The sequence below is a fragment of the Manis pentadactyla genome, chromosome 15 (assembly GCF_030020395.1).
Source record: "Manis pentadactyla isolate mManPen7 chromosome 15, mManPen7.hap1, whole genome shotgun sequence".
NCBI lineage: Eukaryota > Metazoa > Chordata > Mammalia > Pholidota > Manidae > Manis > Manis pentadactyla.
In genome coordinates this window covers 55,152,839-55,170,278 of record NC_080033.1, presented here as the reverse complement: position 1 = coordinate 55,170,278, position 17,440 = coordinate 55,152,839, and the positions used below count along the sequence as shown (strand labels likewise).

The 17,440-nt window shown below is 54.8% G+C and overlaps 2 protein-coding genes and 1 long non-coding RNA gene across 3 annotated transcripts in view; 2 read left to right on the top strand and 1 right to left on the bottom strand.

Moving 5' to 3' along the window:
- Window positions 1-1,550, top strand: part of ATP6V0D1 (ATPase H+ transporting V0 subunit d1) — a 40,089-nt gene extending 38,539 nt beyond the window's left edge. Inside the window, exons 5-8 of the mRNA XM_036897581.2 lie at window positions 315-392; window positions 515-691; window positions 802-879; window positions 970-1,550. Coding sequence (XP_036753476.1) covers window positions 315-392; window positions 515-691; window positions 802-879; window positions 970-1,131 — 495 coding nt within the window. The 3' untranslated portion in view covers window positions 1,132-1,550. The remainder of the gene's footprint in view (window positions 1-314; window positions 393-514; window positions 692-801; window positions 880-969) is intronic.
- A 134-nt stretch (window positions 1,551-1,684) lies between these two features.
- Window positions 1,685-7,474, bottom strand: HSD11B2 (hydroxysteroid 11-beta dehydrogenase 2). Its single transcript, XM_036897580.2, has 5 exons — window positions 7,186-7,474; window positions 3,729-3,941; window positions 3,427-3,612; window positions 3,181-3,318; window positions 1,685-2,944 (listed from the first exon to the last, which is right to left on the bottom strand). The coding sequence occupies exons 1-5, from the start codon at window positions 7,448-7,450 to the stop codon at window positions 2,535-2,537; spliced, it is 1,212 nt and encodes a 403-aa protein (XP_036753475.2). The 5' UTR covers window positions 7,451-7,474; the 3' UTR covers window positions 1,685-2,534.
- Window positions 7,475-7,479: 5 nt separating this feature from the next.
- On the top strand, window positions 7,480-15,559 carry LOC118918632 (uncharacterized). The gene is made up of 2 exons (XR_005027208.2): window positions 7,480-7,919; window positions 15,303-15,559. It is a non-coding gene; the product is annotated as an uncharacterized LOC118918632 (long non-coding RNA).
- Window positions 15,560-17,440: the final 1,881 nt, after the last annotated feature.

Here is a 17,440-nt window from a genome sequence, read left to right as displayed (position 1 = left end):
CAAAGCCCCTCTCTGAGCCTGGCCCACTGTGGGATGAGGGCACAGGGGTATGGCACCATGAAGCCAAAAGCCAGCCAGAAATTGCCCCATCCCTCCTGGGTGAGGGGAGGTGGTAGGCTGCTGCTGCTCGGCTGATTAGCAGTTGGAATTTGTGGATGTTTCACGGGCTCTGATAGGGGGGCTGCCCCTGGCCAATCCATGGGTGTGTGGTTGGGACTCATCGTGAAAGGGGCTGGGGAGGAGACTGTGGGCAGGAGGCCTGGCAGGCCCCTAGAGCCTTGCTGCCTGGGCTGAGCAAGCTGCATGTTCTTCAGGCCTACCTGGAGTCCTTCTACAAGTTCTGCACCCTTCTGGGCGGGACCACGGCCGATGCCATGTGCCCAATCCTAGAGGTTAGTGCCTGCCTACCCCCACCCCGACCCGCAGGTTCTCTGAAGCCCTGGCCTGGGGGGAGCCCTGCCCACTGACTGGCTGCTGCCTCCTCCCCACTCCTTCCTGTGCACTGACCCCACAGTTTGAAGCAGACCGCCGTGCCTTCATCATCACCATCAACTCCTTCGGCACAGAGCTGTCTAAGGAGGACCGTGCCAAGCTCTTTCCACACTGTGGTCGGCTCTACCCTGAGGGCCTGGCCCAGCTGGCTCGGGCTGATGACTACGAGCAGGTGAAGAACGTGGCTGACTACTACCCGGTGAGTGCCCCAGCTGCAGGATGGTGGGCGGGCGGGCATACTGGCGCCCGCATCCCCACCTACACCCAGTTACACTCACGTTCCTGCTTCCTACCATTTCCCTGGGCCAGGAGTACAAACTGCTCTTTGAGGGTGCAGGCAGCAACCCGGGAGACAAGACCCTGGAGGACCGATTCTTTGAGCATGAGGTGAGGGCCAGGCCTGCCGTCATAGGGAGGGGTTGGGGCCTCAGGCCCGACTCTGCCACCTGCACACACCACGCCTGCCTCTGTCCACAGGTGAAACTGAACAAGTTGGCCTTCCTGAACCAGTTCCACTTTGGTGTCTTCTATGCTTTCGTGAAGCTCAAGGAGCAGGAATGTCGCAACATTGTGTGGATTGCCGAGTGCATTGCCCAGCGGCACCGTGCCAAGATCGACAACTACATCCCCATCTTCTAGGCTCCCCACAAGTACGTGTCCTCGTGTGCTGTGACAGAGCCCACGGCTCACCTGCCTGCCCTGGGGGACAGCACATTGTCCTGGTGGCTGCCCAGCTTCCCCGACTCTGAGACTGTTCTTGGGCCTGAAAAGGGGCTGGGCACGTGCTCCCTCGACCAAGGATGGACCAAGCCCCTCTCCTGAGCAAGGAGGTCCTCTCGGCCCTGTTTACAGCCACTGACATGTCTGAGAAGCATGTGGTCACTTTTGTGTCCCTCCCTGAGAACCCGAGGGCAGCGTGAGCCTCCCGTCCCCTCTATGAGTCACCCCCAGAGCCATGGCCCAGGCGCAGGGATAGTGCGTCCTTGGGGAGTGGAGGAAGTAGCTCTGCACCCGGCCCTCAGCTCTGCCCCTCTGAGACAATAAACTGCCCTCTCTAAGCCTGCTGTCTGCTCTTTCCTTTGAGCCCTAGTACTTCTCCCAGACACCCTCTTCCTTGGGTCCCACCCTTGCCTAGTACCCCCCTCCCTAAGCCTTCTACCCATCAGTCTCACTTGGCAGCCCCAGGCTGGTCCTCTCCCTATGCAGTGAGCTTCCTTGGGCCGGGGGGTCACCAGAGGACAGCCCTTCCTCTGCTGGAGGCTTAGGCCTGTGGAGCTAGGCCCTGGCCCTAAAGGACCCCCAGGCTACTTGCTTCATTGAGCCCTACAGTTCCCTCTGCCAGGAGCATTGCCCCCATTTTGTTGTGAAGAAACCCAAACCTCTGGCTAACAGAACCGTCTGCCCAAGGTCAAAGAAGCAGGGTATGTGTGAACCACAGTCTGTGCCCAGAGCTTCCGCTCTTATGCCGACCCCCAGGGGTTCCCCAGGCAGTTCCCAATCACACAGCCACAGCCTGTCACACAGGCAGTCACCCCTCCAAACACAGGATTTCCCCCATCCTAGGAGAAATAAAGATTTGTCTTTATTTTAAAAGTGGCAATCAGGCATGTAGGGGTATGTGCTCTCCTTGTGGTTGGGGCCCTAACTCTTAAGCCAGTCAAGAAAGAGTCAGGATTCACCCTTTGAATCGCAGCAGTGAGGCACAGGTGTTGAGAAATAATCCTGAGGCAGTGGAGGGACCCTAATCCACCCAGTCACTCCTTAGTTTGCAGAGGCACTGTCTGCAAGATCCTCTCAAAGGCTACAGCTAAGTGTTGCACTAAGCTCCCCATCCAGCTGGGTTCTCCAAGCTGCAGGGTAGAGCCTTGTGCCCAGGAGGGTCTGTTTGGGCTCATGAAGCAGTAGAAAGGCCTGGAGGTTCACTGGGAAGCCCCAGCCTCGCCAAGCTCTAGGGCAGACTTGGGGGTCACAGTGCCCAGGGGAGGGCCAAGGGCTCATGGGACCTCTTCTGTGAGAGCAGCTAGGCCATATATGCACATGGCTCATCGGGCCCCATGCGGGCCTGGAAGTGGGTCTCCATCTCGGGTTGTATCCTGGGCGGGGGTAAGGCCAGGCTGGCCAGGCTGCAGTGCTCTTGGCAGACAAGGATTGATGAAGAAGGAGTGCAGGAAGCGGCGCCGCAGGCCCTCGGGCAGGTAGTAGTGGATGAAGTACATGAGCCCCAGGCCGCGGCCCGGGTAATAGCGGCGGCATGGCTGAGCTGCCAGCAGTGCGTCGGTGATGGCATCTACAACCGGGTTGAGGTCTGGCAGTGCCAGGCGCAGGGACTGCAGGAACTGCCTGTGTAAGTGCTCAATGTAGTCCTCGCCATAGGCCTGCAGCAGCTCTGAGGGCAGGCTGGCCAGCAGCAGCTGCTTGCGCTGCTCCCAGTGGCCCACATTTTGCACTGACTCTGGGGAAGGAGTGGCAAGGTCAGAATAGGGTCATTAGGGAAACCCAAACCAGACCTGGGACCAACTAACCCACAACCAGAGCCATAAACCAACTAACTCATAACCCACAACCTCTAGCCAAAGCTGTGCCCATATCCTAGATCTTACCCCACCCCAGATAAGATCATGCCCACCCCTCTTTCTTCAGCCCTAAGCCCCACATCCACCACACCACACCCTAAACCCCAACCCCCACCTGTCTTGAAGAGGCCAGGCTGGATGACGCTGACCTTGACCCCCCAGGGCAGTAGTTCACAGCTGAATGTGTCCATGAGCAGTGCCGTGGCCGCTTTGGAGGTCCCATAGGCTGCCAAGCATGGATATGGCATGTCTCCTGGGGATGGATTGGTAGTGAACCAGGGGCTCCAGCCTGGGCCAGGGGCTCCAGCATCCCTCCCACCCCACAGGCATGTTTTCTGCTCCAGTTGGGGAGGGCACTCACCTGCCGGGCTGCCCACGGTCACGATACGACCCCTTGAATGGCGCAGCAGTGGCAAAAGACCCTTGGTCAGCTGGAGTGCACCAAAGAAATTCACCTCCATGCAGTTGCGGAACGTGGCCATGGGAGATAGCTCCACATCGGCCACTATATCGTTGTGGCCCGCATTGTTGACCAGGCCCCAGAGGCCTGAGGGCATGGAGTGAGGAGGGAAGCTTCTGGTCAGCCCAGCAGCAAACCTCCAATCCTTGGCCTTTCACACCCACCCAGCCACACCCTCTCCTGGTGGAGCCATGCCCACTGACCCGTGCTGGCCGTGTGGGCCTTTGTGAACTCCAGGGCTCGGCTAATGTCCGCTGGCTTGGTCAGGTCCATCTGCAGCAGCCTTAGGCGAGGGGAACAGCAGGCACGCAGCTCTAGGGCACCAGGGCCATCTAATTCCAACACGGTGGCCAGCACAGTGAAGCCCATGGAGTCTAGCTTCTTGGCAGTCTCCTTGCCAAAGCCAGAGTCACAGCCTGCCCAGGGCAGGAAAGCCAGTGAATTCCCAGTGTGGCCCAGTCCAGACTGAGACAACCCTGGCCCAGGGTCCAGACAGGATTCAGGCCCCTGAACACCCCATCTACCAGCAGTCATCAGCCCTCCCTCCTTTCTGAGACCCACCTCTGGTAGGCACTGCCCCCTGGCAGAGCACCAGTACTTTCTCACCAGACTCCTACAGCGACCCCATCAAACATGGCTTGAGTCCCACTTTACAGATGAGGAAACACACCTAGTAATGCTAAGCTGCTTCCCAAAGTCACTCAGCAAAAGTAAAGGACTCTACTGTAGGTCAGCCTGAGACCCAGTCACAGCCCTGATGTCTTCCTGCCTTCTTGCTATCAGGCCTCAGCTGGCATGCACTGTATTATGCACAGCCACCCCCTGTCTCCCGCTACCCTTGCCCTGGCCTCTCCCTGCTGCCTGGACACTGAAGCAGTCCCTCTGTAGTCCCATCCCATCTTGCCCCCTTGAATCCATTCACTATCTAAGCAGCCCGTGGAATCTTCCCAAAAATAACAGTATCATTCTGCTGCTGAAAACCTTTCCAAGGCTCCCTCAGAATGAAGCCTTAATCCCCTGCTCCCATCATCCAGGCTCTACACAACCTCAGCCCCACTTTCCTTCCCAGTTTCAACACCCCCTCCTACTGTTCCGGGCTCTTGGCAAAGTGGAAGCCCACCCCCACCTCACCCCGACCCTCACCCTCATAACTCCAATCAGTGGCAACAACGGGGCATTCTCTGAACCCCAGACCACTTGCCCCCAGGACAGATGATGATTGATGGAGAAGAGAACAGACCTGCATTTGAATCCCTTCCCACACTGAACAAGTAACCTGAGGTCAGTTACCACTCTTGGAGGCTCAATTTCCTGTCTTTGGTATTTGGATAGAGGAACCACCAGGCAGAACCAGAGTGGGGGTCTGATAAGCCCCTACTTCCTTGATTGTTCCCATTCTGACCCTGGCTATGGGGGCAGGGCTGGTGGCCAGAGAGGGGAGGGGAAGGCCAGTGAGAGAGGAAAGAGGCCCTCTGGAGCCTGACCCTGTGGTGGTCCTGCTGAGTAGAAGCTGCAAGGCTGATACACCTCCTCCCCATCCCATCCCCGCCCCTGTCTGCTGAAGCAGAGAACAAAGCTGGGCAGGGGGCTGTGAGCTGGGCTTTGTGTGGCTGGGGGCCTGCCGGCCAACCCTTCACAGGGAAATTGAGGCCTCCCAGAGCCTCAGCTCTGCAGTCCCAACACAGTCACCCATGCCTTGCATACCGTCTTATTCACCTTCACACATACAGATACCTGTACATACCTCTAACCTGCCTGTATATTCATACACAGGCCCACTTCCATGAAAGCTCATGAGACCAGTGCGCAGATGTGCACATGAGGCACCCAGGCACTCAGCCCAGACCCTGACCCCAGGGCTGAGCTCTGGGAGTGGCCTCAGCCAGTGATTCTCAGGAGCATTCTTACGGAAGGGTAGATGGCAGCCAGCTCAAGAGAGTGCTCCTGGCAGGTGAGGCAGGGCTTGGGTACCTACTTGTCTTGCAGTCAGGTGGTGAAAGGGGAAACCCAGAGTTTTGGGCACTGGTAAGCTTGGAGGCCTACTCTTGATGCTCAGCTGGGTAGGCTGGGCAGTCTTCCTCCCCTTCCCCATCGCATGGCTCTCTGCCCAGAGGTGGGGGAGCCCAAGTCACAGAAGCCATTCCTCCTCTCCCCTCACTCGCAGGCTCAAGGCTAGAAATATGAGCAGTAGCACAAAGGCCTAAAGTAAAATCTCAGGAAAGACTGCACACTGGGTCACTAGGATCTGCAGATGGCTTGGGTCCTGTTGAGCAGCTCACAAGTTACAAGGCAAGGGCGGAGCTGTCCTGTCCTGTCCTGTCCCTGGGGGCAGAGCTCCTGACCCAGTCCCTGCTTCATACCTAGAGGGTCTGTCATCTTTCTTTCCTCAAATCCCTGAAACTAGGGTCCCCTGAGGCTTCCCACTACACTCTGAGCCCAGGTCTTTCTCATCCAGCCTGAGTCCTGCTCTATCTCCACCCTCTTTGCTAAAGGCCAAAACCCTTGTGCTACCCTCACCCCAACCCTACCTCAGCATAGTCTGGCTTCCTGCCCAGCATTCAAGGCTCCTTTGAGGAACAACCTCAATCCCAGCAGCCCCCTCCCCAAGCCATCCTCATTCTTGCCTGGAACCTTTGTCCCACATCCTTGGTCTGATCCAAAACACCTTCCACACTCCACCTTTCTCCCCTCATCCTTTGAGGTCCAGCTCAAGAAGTCCTCCTCTGGAAAGTTCTCTCTTCTCCATCTGATCATGCAGGGCCCCCTACTAGACCAATGTCTCTGAGAAGCCAATCTGGTGGCTACCCTCAGCCAGGCCCAATGCAAGGGAGAGCTCTGAGCACCAGCCATGGAGGTTGGGGGAGAAACTAGGCAGCCCCTCTCCCCACACAATGGAGCTAGTGCCCCCTGGCCTTTTCCCCCATTCACACTTCCCGCTGGGCCTCAGCCTCCCCTTACCCCCCTTCCCTCTTCTGGTGACAGATTTATTCCCTGCTCCAGACAAAGGGAGCTCAGCCAGCCGGCCAGAGGCACCTGAGCTCAGCTCTCCAAGACCGCTTTCCTGGGCACCAAGGACCAGAGGGAATGCGGGCTGGGGTGTTGGGTGCAGACTCTGGCCTGCTACCTCAGCAGATTAAGAGTGGGTGGTGGGATCTTAGAGGCAGCTGAATGCCCAGCTCTCCCTCATGGTGACTTTAAGCTTTTCTGGACTCCAAGGACCCTAGCAAATTTGGCCTTGGGGGTCCCAACTCCCCATCTAAGCACTTTCCTGGCCCTAGGGAAGAGCAGATGGGGTGTCACATGTGGGGGTGTTAGGCAGAGTTCAAAGGGTGACCATATTCTATCTGAAGACTGCTTTCTTGGTGAGCAGCATAGCATAAACCCCAGGCTCCAGGAGGCTCCGTCTTTCTCAGCCACCAGTTTTGCCTGAGCACCTGCGCACTCCTTCATTTTCCCTCCAACACTCCCCGCAGCTGCAGGTAGTTACCCGGACTTGGGGAGATGCCCTGCGCTTCCTATTTGGCTCTCTCCCCGCACCCAAGAGGAGACTCTCCCATACCTGCTCTGGGGTCTCCTCCCTGCCTTGGCTTGCTCAGGGGGAGCCCTCTGGGTGTCAAGTCCCGCCCTCGAGCCTGGAATCCCCGCGCTCCGCGCACTCACCGGTGATGAGCACCGCGCGAGTAGCCACGGGTAGGCGCGGCGGACACGCCAGGCGGGACAACGCGATCCAGCCGGCTGTGGCCAGCACTGCGAGGGCGGCCGGCGGGGGTAGCAGGCGCTGGCACAGCCAGTCGAGCGCAGCCAGCAGCGCCAGCGTCGCCAGCAGCGGGCGGCCCAGACGCAGGTCTGCGCGCAGCAACTGCAGCAGTGCACGGGCCGCCACCAGCAGCCAGGCGCCGCCCGACGGCCAAGGCCAGCGCTCCATGGCAGCCAGGCCGGGGTGGGGCGGGTCGGGGCGGGTCGGGGCGGGGGCCGGGCTGAGGATCGGGGAGAGAGACTCGCGGCTGGGGCGAGAAGCGCGGGGTGCCGCAGCACACCACAGCCAGTGGCCAGAGGGATACTCGCGGTCTCCGTTCGCCCTCGGGCCGAGCTTATAAAGAGCCCCGGGGGGCGGGGAGAAGGCGGGGCATAGGCGGGGCAGGGGCGGGGCTTTCCTCCACTTCTCTCCAGGCACCCTCCGCCGGGCAGGTGTCCCCTTCCTCTGCCCCGCCCCCGCGGCCAGATCCGCTTTCGAAGAAGCCGGAACAAAGTCCCAAAGTTGCTGCTCAAGGAGAAGCCGCCTTGCCGCGGGCCGCGCGGAGAGGGGGTGGGTCGGTCTAGCTTCGTGCCCTGCATAAGCTCGCCCAGCGTCCCCACACCCCACGCTCCCAGGGCAGCCGAGCCGCCGCTCCCAGGTAAGCACATCCAGCTCACATTGATCAGGACACCTGAGGATACGCACAGCCTCCATGAGCTCCCCGCACAGACGGCACAGGCTCAGACGCCGGGCCTGCCGAAACACCGCGGGGAACCGGCCCGCCGTCACCCGGCCGCCGCCGCCCTAACACGCGCCGCACTCAGGTCCATCGCACACACATCCTGACAAATGCTCACACCTACGCTGCCTGCGGCCACAAAACCGGCTTGGGGTGCGGACCGCAGGGAGCAGGATGACCTACTGTGTTCCTGGGAGTCTCTGCCCCGCCTTCCCCCTTCCCTTTAAGGCCCAGCTTTGGGAATGCACCAACCCTGCCTTCTCCTGCTACACAAAGCTATGTGGGGATGGGGGGGGTGGGGAGGGGGGTGGAGGGGTCGAGGAAGCATCTAGGCCCCACCTTACCTCTAGCCCATCTTCCAACCTCCGGGACTCACAAGAGCCAGGCCAATGGGGACACCTGGGAGTGAGGGCGGCCTCTGGGACAGGGTGATACGTGCCCTGCTCCCATGATTTCCCAGGGTATAAAACAAGTGGTGTAAGTATGGGTGCATTTGTCTGCCTGTGTGTATGAAGGTCTGTGTTTGTGTGTGGCCCAGCAGCCCCACCCCCTTCCCACCCCCATGTCTGGCACCCTGTTCTTGGCATCTATGCCAGAGCTCTGCCAGGCACTAAGTTGGTGCCAGTACCTGGCTGCCAGGCCCTATGCTGAGGACTGTAGGTACAGCCCATGACAGAGGAGGTCCCTGCTTCCTGTGGGCCTCTGGGCCTTGCCCAATGCCGCATCCATGCCTGTTCTGGGTCCTGGGAGGTCATGGTCCTTCCCTGCCCTCTTTCCCATTCTCTATCTTAGGTGTCCAGGCTCTGTGCCAGGGCTTCAAAGCAATGGCTCCTTCAAAGTTTTCTCTGCCACCCAGGTGTGGCCCCCTGGTGAGCCAGGGGAATCTCAGGGACAGGGCTGGGAGCAGACCTACTTAAGGTGAGAGGCTCTGGGTGGAAGGCCCACCTCCTGCCCAGAGGCCTGCTGTGCCCTCATGTATTCCTTCTTTAAGTCTAAATAACAGACTAGCCCTGGTCCTGGGAAGCAGGACTTGCCTGGGGAGGGTGTGTGTGCTTGCTTTGTGCCTACCTTGTGTGCTTATATATGCCTGTGTTTCTACACACTCGTGTCCATGGGTTCTATGGCCTGCCCATACACATGTGTGTCTATCCCTGTCCCGTGAGCCTATATGTGCATGTGAATACATTTGTGTGTGTTGTGTTTCTGGGGACTCTCTCTTCCTTGGTCTGGGTTTCCTTTGGAAACTCAAGGAAACATTCCTTCTCCAAAACCTGCTGACTCCTGTTGTCCTAAATCTATGGCCAGGCTTAGAGGTGGATACAACACCCTTGGCTCGGCTTCCTGATCTGAGCTGTAGACCCTGGACTGGTGGGATCTCCCAGCTCTAGTCCCCCGACTGACAGTCTGGCTGTGATTTCAATTTCAGCCTGTGAAAGGCTTCCCCTTATGGCTGAGAAGGGGTGTAGCAGTGGGGGTGGCATGGGGGCCCCAGGCAATGGTCAAGGCTACATAGGGCATACCAGTGTTTGCCAGATCAGGAGTTGAGGGGCAGGGAGGTGGAAGCAGAAAAACAAGGTGAGACCAGAGACTGAGAAACAGGATCCTATACTGTCCTGGGAAGGAACCATGAAGGATCCTGATTCACTGGGAAGTCCATACTGGGGAGAGAGACTTGCTGAGAGGGGGTGTAGGGAATTGCCTTTGGCTGTAGAGAATAGGATGGGAAGGGGGTGTTTCCAGCTCAGCTTCTGGGATGCTGTGCCGCCTTAGACAGACCTTTAGTCTTGTGTAGTTTGGGTCTTGTGGGACTGGATGATCCGCCATATTTTTATATAAATCTCCCCCCCCGCCACTCCGCCATCATAGTCATCTCATTTCCTAGGCCAGAAAGCTGGCCTCCTTCCCAGAATCTATGCTTCAGCCCTCTGTGGCTCCTCAGCAGCTGACCCTTTACCCCTCATCAGGTTGAGACATTCTGGAAGTAGAAAGAAGGTGGTTTGGGCAGTCATGTCTGGGAGGGGCTGGCCCAGCCCTGTCTGAGGCCTGGTGCCAGTCATGCCTGCCCAAGGGCAGAGAACCAGCCTCTGCCAGAACCAGGAGTCTGGGCTGGCAGGGGCCTTCAGGGAAGAGATGGGAAGGGGGCAGGCGGCATGAGCTCCTGAAGATAAACCAGGGCCTGAGGAATGAAGGACAAGCAGAAGGAACAGAGCCCCTGAACTACCCTTCGCCTAAGTCCTTAGCTCACAGTCTCCTTTAGTCCACGCACACACACACTGCTCTCATACACCCTTAGGATACCTGGTGAGGCCTTAGCAAGGCCCAGGCCTTGAGGGCCACCAGGTGGGTTTCAAGCTGTCCGGCTGACTCGACTCCCACGGAATCCAGCAGCTCACTGGCACCATCTGCTGGTCTTTGGGGGAAGGCACTGCTCTGAAGGGGATAAAGTGAAGATGACTGCTGAATTTGAGGATGGAGGGAACAGAATCTTGGGGTGTCAAGTGGCAGCCTCCAAGAGCTCACAGTCTGTCCCCTGACCACAGTGGGGTTACGGATCCAGTCACTCCCTTGTCACCTCTTTCTCTGTGGTCCAGCTCAGAGGCAGCTGAGTCCCAAGGAGGCCTTGCCTGGCGCTCTACTCACCCCAGCACCTCATCACCACCCCGCTTCTTGCGCAATGGCACAGGATCCCCTCTTCCTGCCAATGGCCAGTCCCTCCACCCAGGTCACAGACCTCAATCTTCCCCACCCTCAAAGACAGCAAACTTTTATTGAGTTTCTACTGTGCCCCAGGCCCTGGGCTGGACACCGTGGATATAACCAACACCTGGCCCCTTCCCAGCAGCATGAACTAGGCCCTGGCCTCTCCCACTGGTCACCACAATGTAGAACTTCTGCCTGAGTCCTGTATCCCTTTCTTTAAGCATTGTTCTCTCTCCTCCCCATTCTCAGCCACATTTCTCTAAAAACTCTTCAATCAAAAATTCCACTCTCCCCTGCCCACCTATAGCTCTGAGTCAGCTCCCCCTCACCAAAGGTCACCTGTGGATGACATCCTAGTCCCCAAGTACCATAGACACATCTCTGCTTTCAGTTAACTTGGCTTCCTCAAGGCCTCTGCCCTGCTGGCCACTTGTCGCTGCCCCAGGCCTTTCTCCCTTCAGAGCCTGTGAAGCCGCTTCACAGCTGCTGGCTCTCCTCCTCCCTCTGGTTCTCCTTCTCCACCTCTCAGCCTCCTTTTCCAGCTTCCCTTCCTTGTGGGTGAACGTCTGGCTGTGGAGGCCTCATGCTCTGCCCCTCCCCCACCATGGCTCATCTTTTTACTCACATGCTGATGACTCCCACATTCCTTTCCAGCCAAGGCCTTGCTCTTGACCTCAGGCCCACGGATGCCTCCTGTGGACACCCGTAGGCCCATCACACTCAGCATGTCCCAAGCTGGTTTTATCATCTTCCCCAGTGCTGGCAGCCCCCACTCCCCCCACCCCCCAACTCATCCTCTCTTCATACTGAACACTGTCCTCCAAACTTCTTGCTTCGTCCCAAGCTCTTGCGTGCAGAGGCTTCCTAATAGTCCTTTGTAGTAAGTGTTATTTTTACTATTTTATATTCAAGGAAACTGAGGCTTCCAGAGGGTAAGAAAATTGTTCAAGGTCTCAAACTCAGGACCAGGTAGGCCGCCACTGAGAACACTTGCTAGACGTGTTCTTGCTGACTCCAGGAGAAACTGGCCTTCTTGGATCTTGCAGTGTGGCTTTGAGATACTCATAATGTTCTGTTATCTTGGACCAGCCTCAAGATTCAAACTCAGGTGTTAATGCAGGGCCACGTTTGCCACATGTGCCCTCTTAGACTTCATTCTAAAGACAAAGGAGAGCTGGGAATGGTCTTGAGCAAATGAGCCCCCTGTCCTGGTTGGCCAGGAAATGGCTTTGGGGACATGGGAAGAGCAGAGGCTAGGAGTCCTGTTGCTGAATGCAGACAAGGGACAGAGGTCTGCTTTTTGGACAAACCAAGCCCAAGGTGTTCGTGGACATGCAAGGGCCGAGCCCAGAGTCAGCTGGATGCCCATGTCTCCAGCACATCATGCACCCGGCATGGGAGACCAGGAGATTGCCAATTCATCTCCACATGCACTGGGCAGGAACTGAAGCCCACCTTCCCATTTTCAGAGGTACCCCCTCTAGGCTGTACACCTAGAAATCAGGCCCTTGGGTTACCAGGGAGAGGGGATGATGAGACATGGGGGCGTCACTTGCATTTTTAAATTGTCTGGTCTTCCTGTCTCCAGGATTGAAGGTAGATGTTTGGGGATCAGGGCCTTGGAGTTTGGCAAACAGTAAGAGAATGTGCTCTGAAGGGTTTTCTGGACCAACCCCAGGGGAAAGGCAAGTGCCAGCTGAGAAAGCTTGCTGGGAGAGCTTGGCTGACTTCAGGTGAAACCAGCCTTCTTGGATCCTGCAGTGTGGTTTTGAGTTATTCATAATCCTCTGTCACATTTACTGTGTGTGTGCCTTATGCCAGTCCTCCGTCCAATTTGCTTGCACTTTATTTTATCTACTGTCCTCACATCTTCCCTAGAATCAGGTACTGTCATTATCCCCTTCTTATACATAAGAAAACAGTCTCAGAGAAGTTAAGTGACATGCCCTGGGCCATACAGCTGTCCAGACACCGTGCTTCTAACCATCAGATCACCCCTTGGCTGTCACCCTAGGAAGCTGGCATTATGCAGTGGGCAATGCCCATTTATTTATTTGCTTCTGGATTAGGAACAGGTCTCCCAATGGTAGAATTAAGGCAAGTTGTTAAAACTAATTCCAAACTTGCTTCCATACAGCTTCTATTATCCCCGATTCAGGCCTTTTTTTGGCAGAACAACTGCAAAAGATATAAAAATTAGTTGCTGTTGGCTGGCTGATTTAATTTATTTGCATATACATAATTAAGCCCCACCTCTGGTGGCTAATACCCCCCAAGGGAAGCTGTCCTGTTTTCTGATTGCTGGTAGGGAGAACTGTGAGTGTTATTTTTTAAGTAAACTGAAACCAGGTGGAGGGGGGTTTGTTCACAGCCTTGCTTACAATTTTCTCTAACGAATCCCTTGAAAAGCCAACCACCTCTGAGTGGTGCCTCTCCTTGGAGGTCCCTCACTGCTGGTATGCAAATCGTGAGGAGGCTGGCATTTCCAAGAGTGAAAACAATCCCAAGGGCTTCTGGGAATTTGGGGTCATCTCCTAGTGGAGCCCCAATTTCAGGTCTGCACTTACAGTTTGTGCCCTCCCTCTCCCTCTGCTTCCCTTGGGTTGAAGGTTGGAGGAGGGAGTTTGGGGCTGGGTTTGGGTCAGAATCACCTGCACCAACCACTTGGTGAAAACAGAGACTCCAATCCCCCACATACATGCCATTTGCAGCGCTAACCTCTGGCCTGAGACTTCAGCTCTCATATGGGTTGACTTTTGAGTAGGTGGAGGGGGTGATCTCTCTCTTGATAGGGGCCCAAGCCACTCTTGCTTGCATCCTGGGAAGACCAGTTGCTCAAGGCGGTTATGAAAATATTTTTAACCACCAGCCAGGTTCAGAGCTTTATAATGCCCCTCGAGCACCTCATTAAGCCATTTTTTGTTCAGAGAGATGAAGCAAGTGTGCCCACTGGTCACAGTGTCAGGGTGTTAGCATTTTTTTTTGGAACGTGAATTGGGCATTGTCGCAGTGACATGACCCAGTCCCCAGGCAGAACACTTCTCTCCCAGCTCCCACCTTCATTCCTAGCTCAGAACACTGTTCTTTTGGATTCCGAGGCTTTTCAGATAATTGTGTCAGGTTACATAAAGTTTCGAGATATGAACACTCAAAGGAAATTCCGCTGGGAACAAGCCTGAGAGGTTCCGGCACATAATTGGCTTTAAGGTATTCGAGGAAAAATTCAGGTGTCTCGGCTGGGCACATTTCTGAAATAAAGTAAGAGCTAACAACTTTTCATGCATGTACTATTCCCCACCAGGGGTGAGCAAGCAAAAAGATTTCATGCTGAATGGAAATACCCCTCCCCAGGGAGCACATGCAGGGCTGGGTGGCAGGCAGCTTCCAGACGTGAGCTGTGACCAGGCTGCCATGAAAATCCTTACCAGCACAGGGTACCTACTTCCCTGCTACCCTACCTTTCTGCATCTTAGGTAACATACGTGGTAAATACAAGCCTTCAGTTGTCCAAGGAACATAAAATAAAAACTGAATTACTGGCAGAGAAACTTTGGTTCCTAGGACTCTGCAGGCACATTTTCCACACCCTATGATTTTTATTTCACTTGCCTCCAAGGGACAGCCCTGCAGCAGCTCTGTTGCATAAGGTGTTGTTTCCAAACACCTTGTCCCCAAGTGGAGACACAGGATAAGTTTTATCTGGGTCTGAGGGAGTTCTGGAGGGATGACATCGTGTTCTAAGCCGCACTGGTTATAGTCAACAGTAGGAAAGCTGCCAGGACCTTCTAACCAAGGAAGCTGAGGGAATATTCTAAATACTGAACAGCACTTCTTTCTTAAAGCACAGAGTGGTCATAAAAAAAAACACTTAAAGGGAAAATGAATGGGAGGAAAATGTCCTGGATGTACCAAATTAAAAAAAAATCTTTACAAGGGATATGGGAAAAATAGATTTATTCTGTTTGAAGGGATGGTAATATAGGAAAGTCAATTTTTACACCGAAAGTAAGTCAAGTATTATTTACTTTACAAAAGGCTTAACAAGAATTCCTATAAATAGAGTACCACTATCCTTTCTTTGTTCTTTCCTTCCTTCTTTCATTCAACAAACCTTGATTGAGTGCATTGAGTATTCTAGGCTCTGTACTAGGGAAGCCCTGGTGAGCTTAGATAAGCATCATTCCTCCCTTGGTCTCTGGCTGGAGGGACAGTCCCTAATCAGATCACTACACAATCAGGGAGCCACTGACAGAAGGAACTAGAAAGCAAAGTCCCATGGTGCTATGGAAGTGACAGCCTCTTCTATTCTGAGGGTCAGAGGAAGCTTTCCTGGGGGAAGCAATGTTCCAGGTAGCAAGAGCATCTCATGCAAAGACCCTAGTATAAGAGGCACTCTGCCCCGTCGAGGAAAGGGAGGCCATGAGGCCACAGGGGTCAGTCAGAGCCAGGGGCAAGGGAGATATTGGAGACCGCTGTGCGGAGGAGATGTCGATTCTAATTTCATAGTATATGGAAATACTCTCTGGGGAGCAGAGAGAGGCACTGAGGGTTGTAAGCAGGAAGTAAAATAATCAATTTGGCTTTTTTTTTTTCTTTTGACAGCCACACACTGTAAGAACAATGGACCAACTGGGGTAGGTTGCCCACAGTGGAAGCAGAAAGACCAGTCAGGAGGCTGCTGTGCTTGCTGAGGCGAGAGATGCTGGTGGCCATGGGGACAATCCAAGTGGATGGGCTGACTCATGCAGAGCCTGCTGGAAGGGGTACTCCAACCCAGACAAAGTGGACCAGAGAGTCAAGAGCTGTGACTGACCACATCCCACCCAGGCTAATTTCATAATTAAAATTTAATTCCACTAGCTGATGAAATGGATAGCATCATTTCCTGGTATAAAGACAAGTAAGGTCTAGATTATACGTATCAATGTCTACTACCAGCTGAACACTCTCTGTGCTCAATAGGCATGACCACCTTTTCAGGCCTCATCACAGCCCAATGCAGTAGCTCTTGCTACCCCATTTCACATAGGAGTGAACTGAGATTTAGAGATGTTAAGGAATTTGGTAGAGCTGGGATTGAAATGGGTAACCACTGACCTGCCCTGGGATGAGTGACATGTCCCAGGAAGTCCGGGCACACACTGGCTCTAATTTAAAAATGGACTGCTGGTGCTGGCCCAGGGCGCATGAACTCACTTCGTCTGCGCTTTCAGGGGTCTCCTCTGGCAGTTCTAGAAGTGAGGTAAGCCAGCTTGGATCCTTCTCACACTCCTGTGCGCAAGCCCTTAAAACCGCAGTTGGGCTTTTTCTCCCCCTGGCCTGGGCTCTTCCACCCTGGGCAGACCTGCCTTGTGGGTCAGGGGCAGCCACTCTGGGCAGGAACAAGTCCTGCCCGAGGGGCTGACTTCTGTCCCAGAAAAGCATGTCTCACGTTTTTTCATAGAAATTGGCCAGAGGGAGTGGGTGGAGCTGAAACAACACTCCAAGTAAAGGGAACACTGTGGGAAAAGGCCTGGGGGTGGGAGCGAATGCCGCGGGTTCCAGGAGCTGCCTAGTCCTCACAGAGGACAGGCAGGAGGAGGTGGAAAGGAGCTTGCCAAGCAGGCCCTCGGAAGCCTTTGGCATTTCAATTGATCCTAAAGACAAAGGGAAGTCCTGGAAGTATTTTAAACAGAAGCCTGATGAGGTGGTGTATTCACATTAGAAAGATTTCTCTGCCATCAGCCTGCCTGAGAGCAGGCATTGTGTGGCCTTCCTCAGCAGGTGATGCCCTGGGCAGTGTCAGGTTCCAGACTGGGGACCACACAGTGATGACAGACTCAGGAAGAACACCATCAAGCTGCCTGTGCCTTTTCAAAAGCAAATTTGGCAAGAGGGAGTCCTCAGAGAGCCTGGCCTGGAGTCATGCAAACAGGCCTCAAGGGAATCTGAGCTGCCACCTGGATTTTGTTTTAAATGAAACAGCTTTACTTGGTTATATGTATGTGTATTTAACCCTATTTGAAACTCACTGCATTATTCCTCTATTGTTGCTCTAACAAATAGTCACAAAATTAGTGGCTTTATACAACACAAGTTATGATCTTACAGTCCGGGAGGTCAGAAGTATGAAATGAGTCTTACCAGGCTGAGGTCAGGGTGCCAGCAGGGTTCCTGGAGGCTCTAGGGGAGAATCTGTTTCCTCACCTTTTTCGGTTTCTCAAGGCCACCTGTGTTCCTTGGCTCATGGTTTCTTCTGCCATCTTCAAAGCCAGCAATGTGTTATCTTTGAATCTCTCTGACCTTTGTTTATCATCACATCTCCTTCTCCCACTCTGCCCCTTGTGCCTCACTCTTGTTAAGGGCCCTCGTGATTATACTGAGCCCTCCTGGATAATCCAGGACAATCTCCCCCTTCTCAAGATCCCTAATTTAATCACATCTACAAAGTCCATTTTGCCATATAAGGTAACATGTCATTAGGGTCCAGAGATTAGAATGTGAGCATCTCTGGAGGCCGTTATTCAGATTACCACCCCCTTTAACAAATAAAGGGAAAGAATGATAACCCTGGCAACCAGGAGGAGAATGGACTAGAAGTAGGCAGGCTGATTTGGGAGATGAGACTGCTGCAGGCTCAGCAAGGAAGAGGCTGGGCGTCTGGGCTAGAATGGAGTGGGAAGAACGGACACAGGACTTTTCAGAGGGAGGATTGCCTAGCCTTGGGGACTGAGTTAGATGGGCAAGGACTAGGAGGAGCA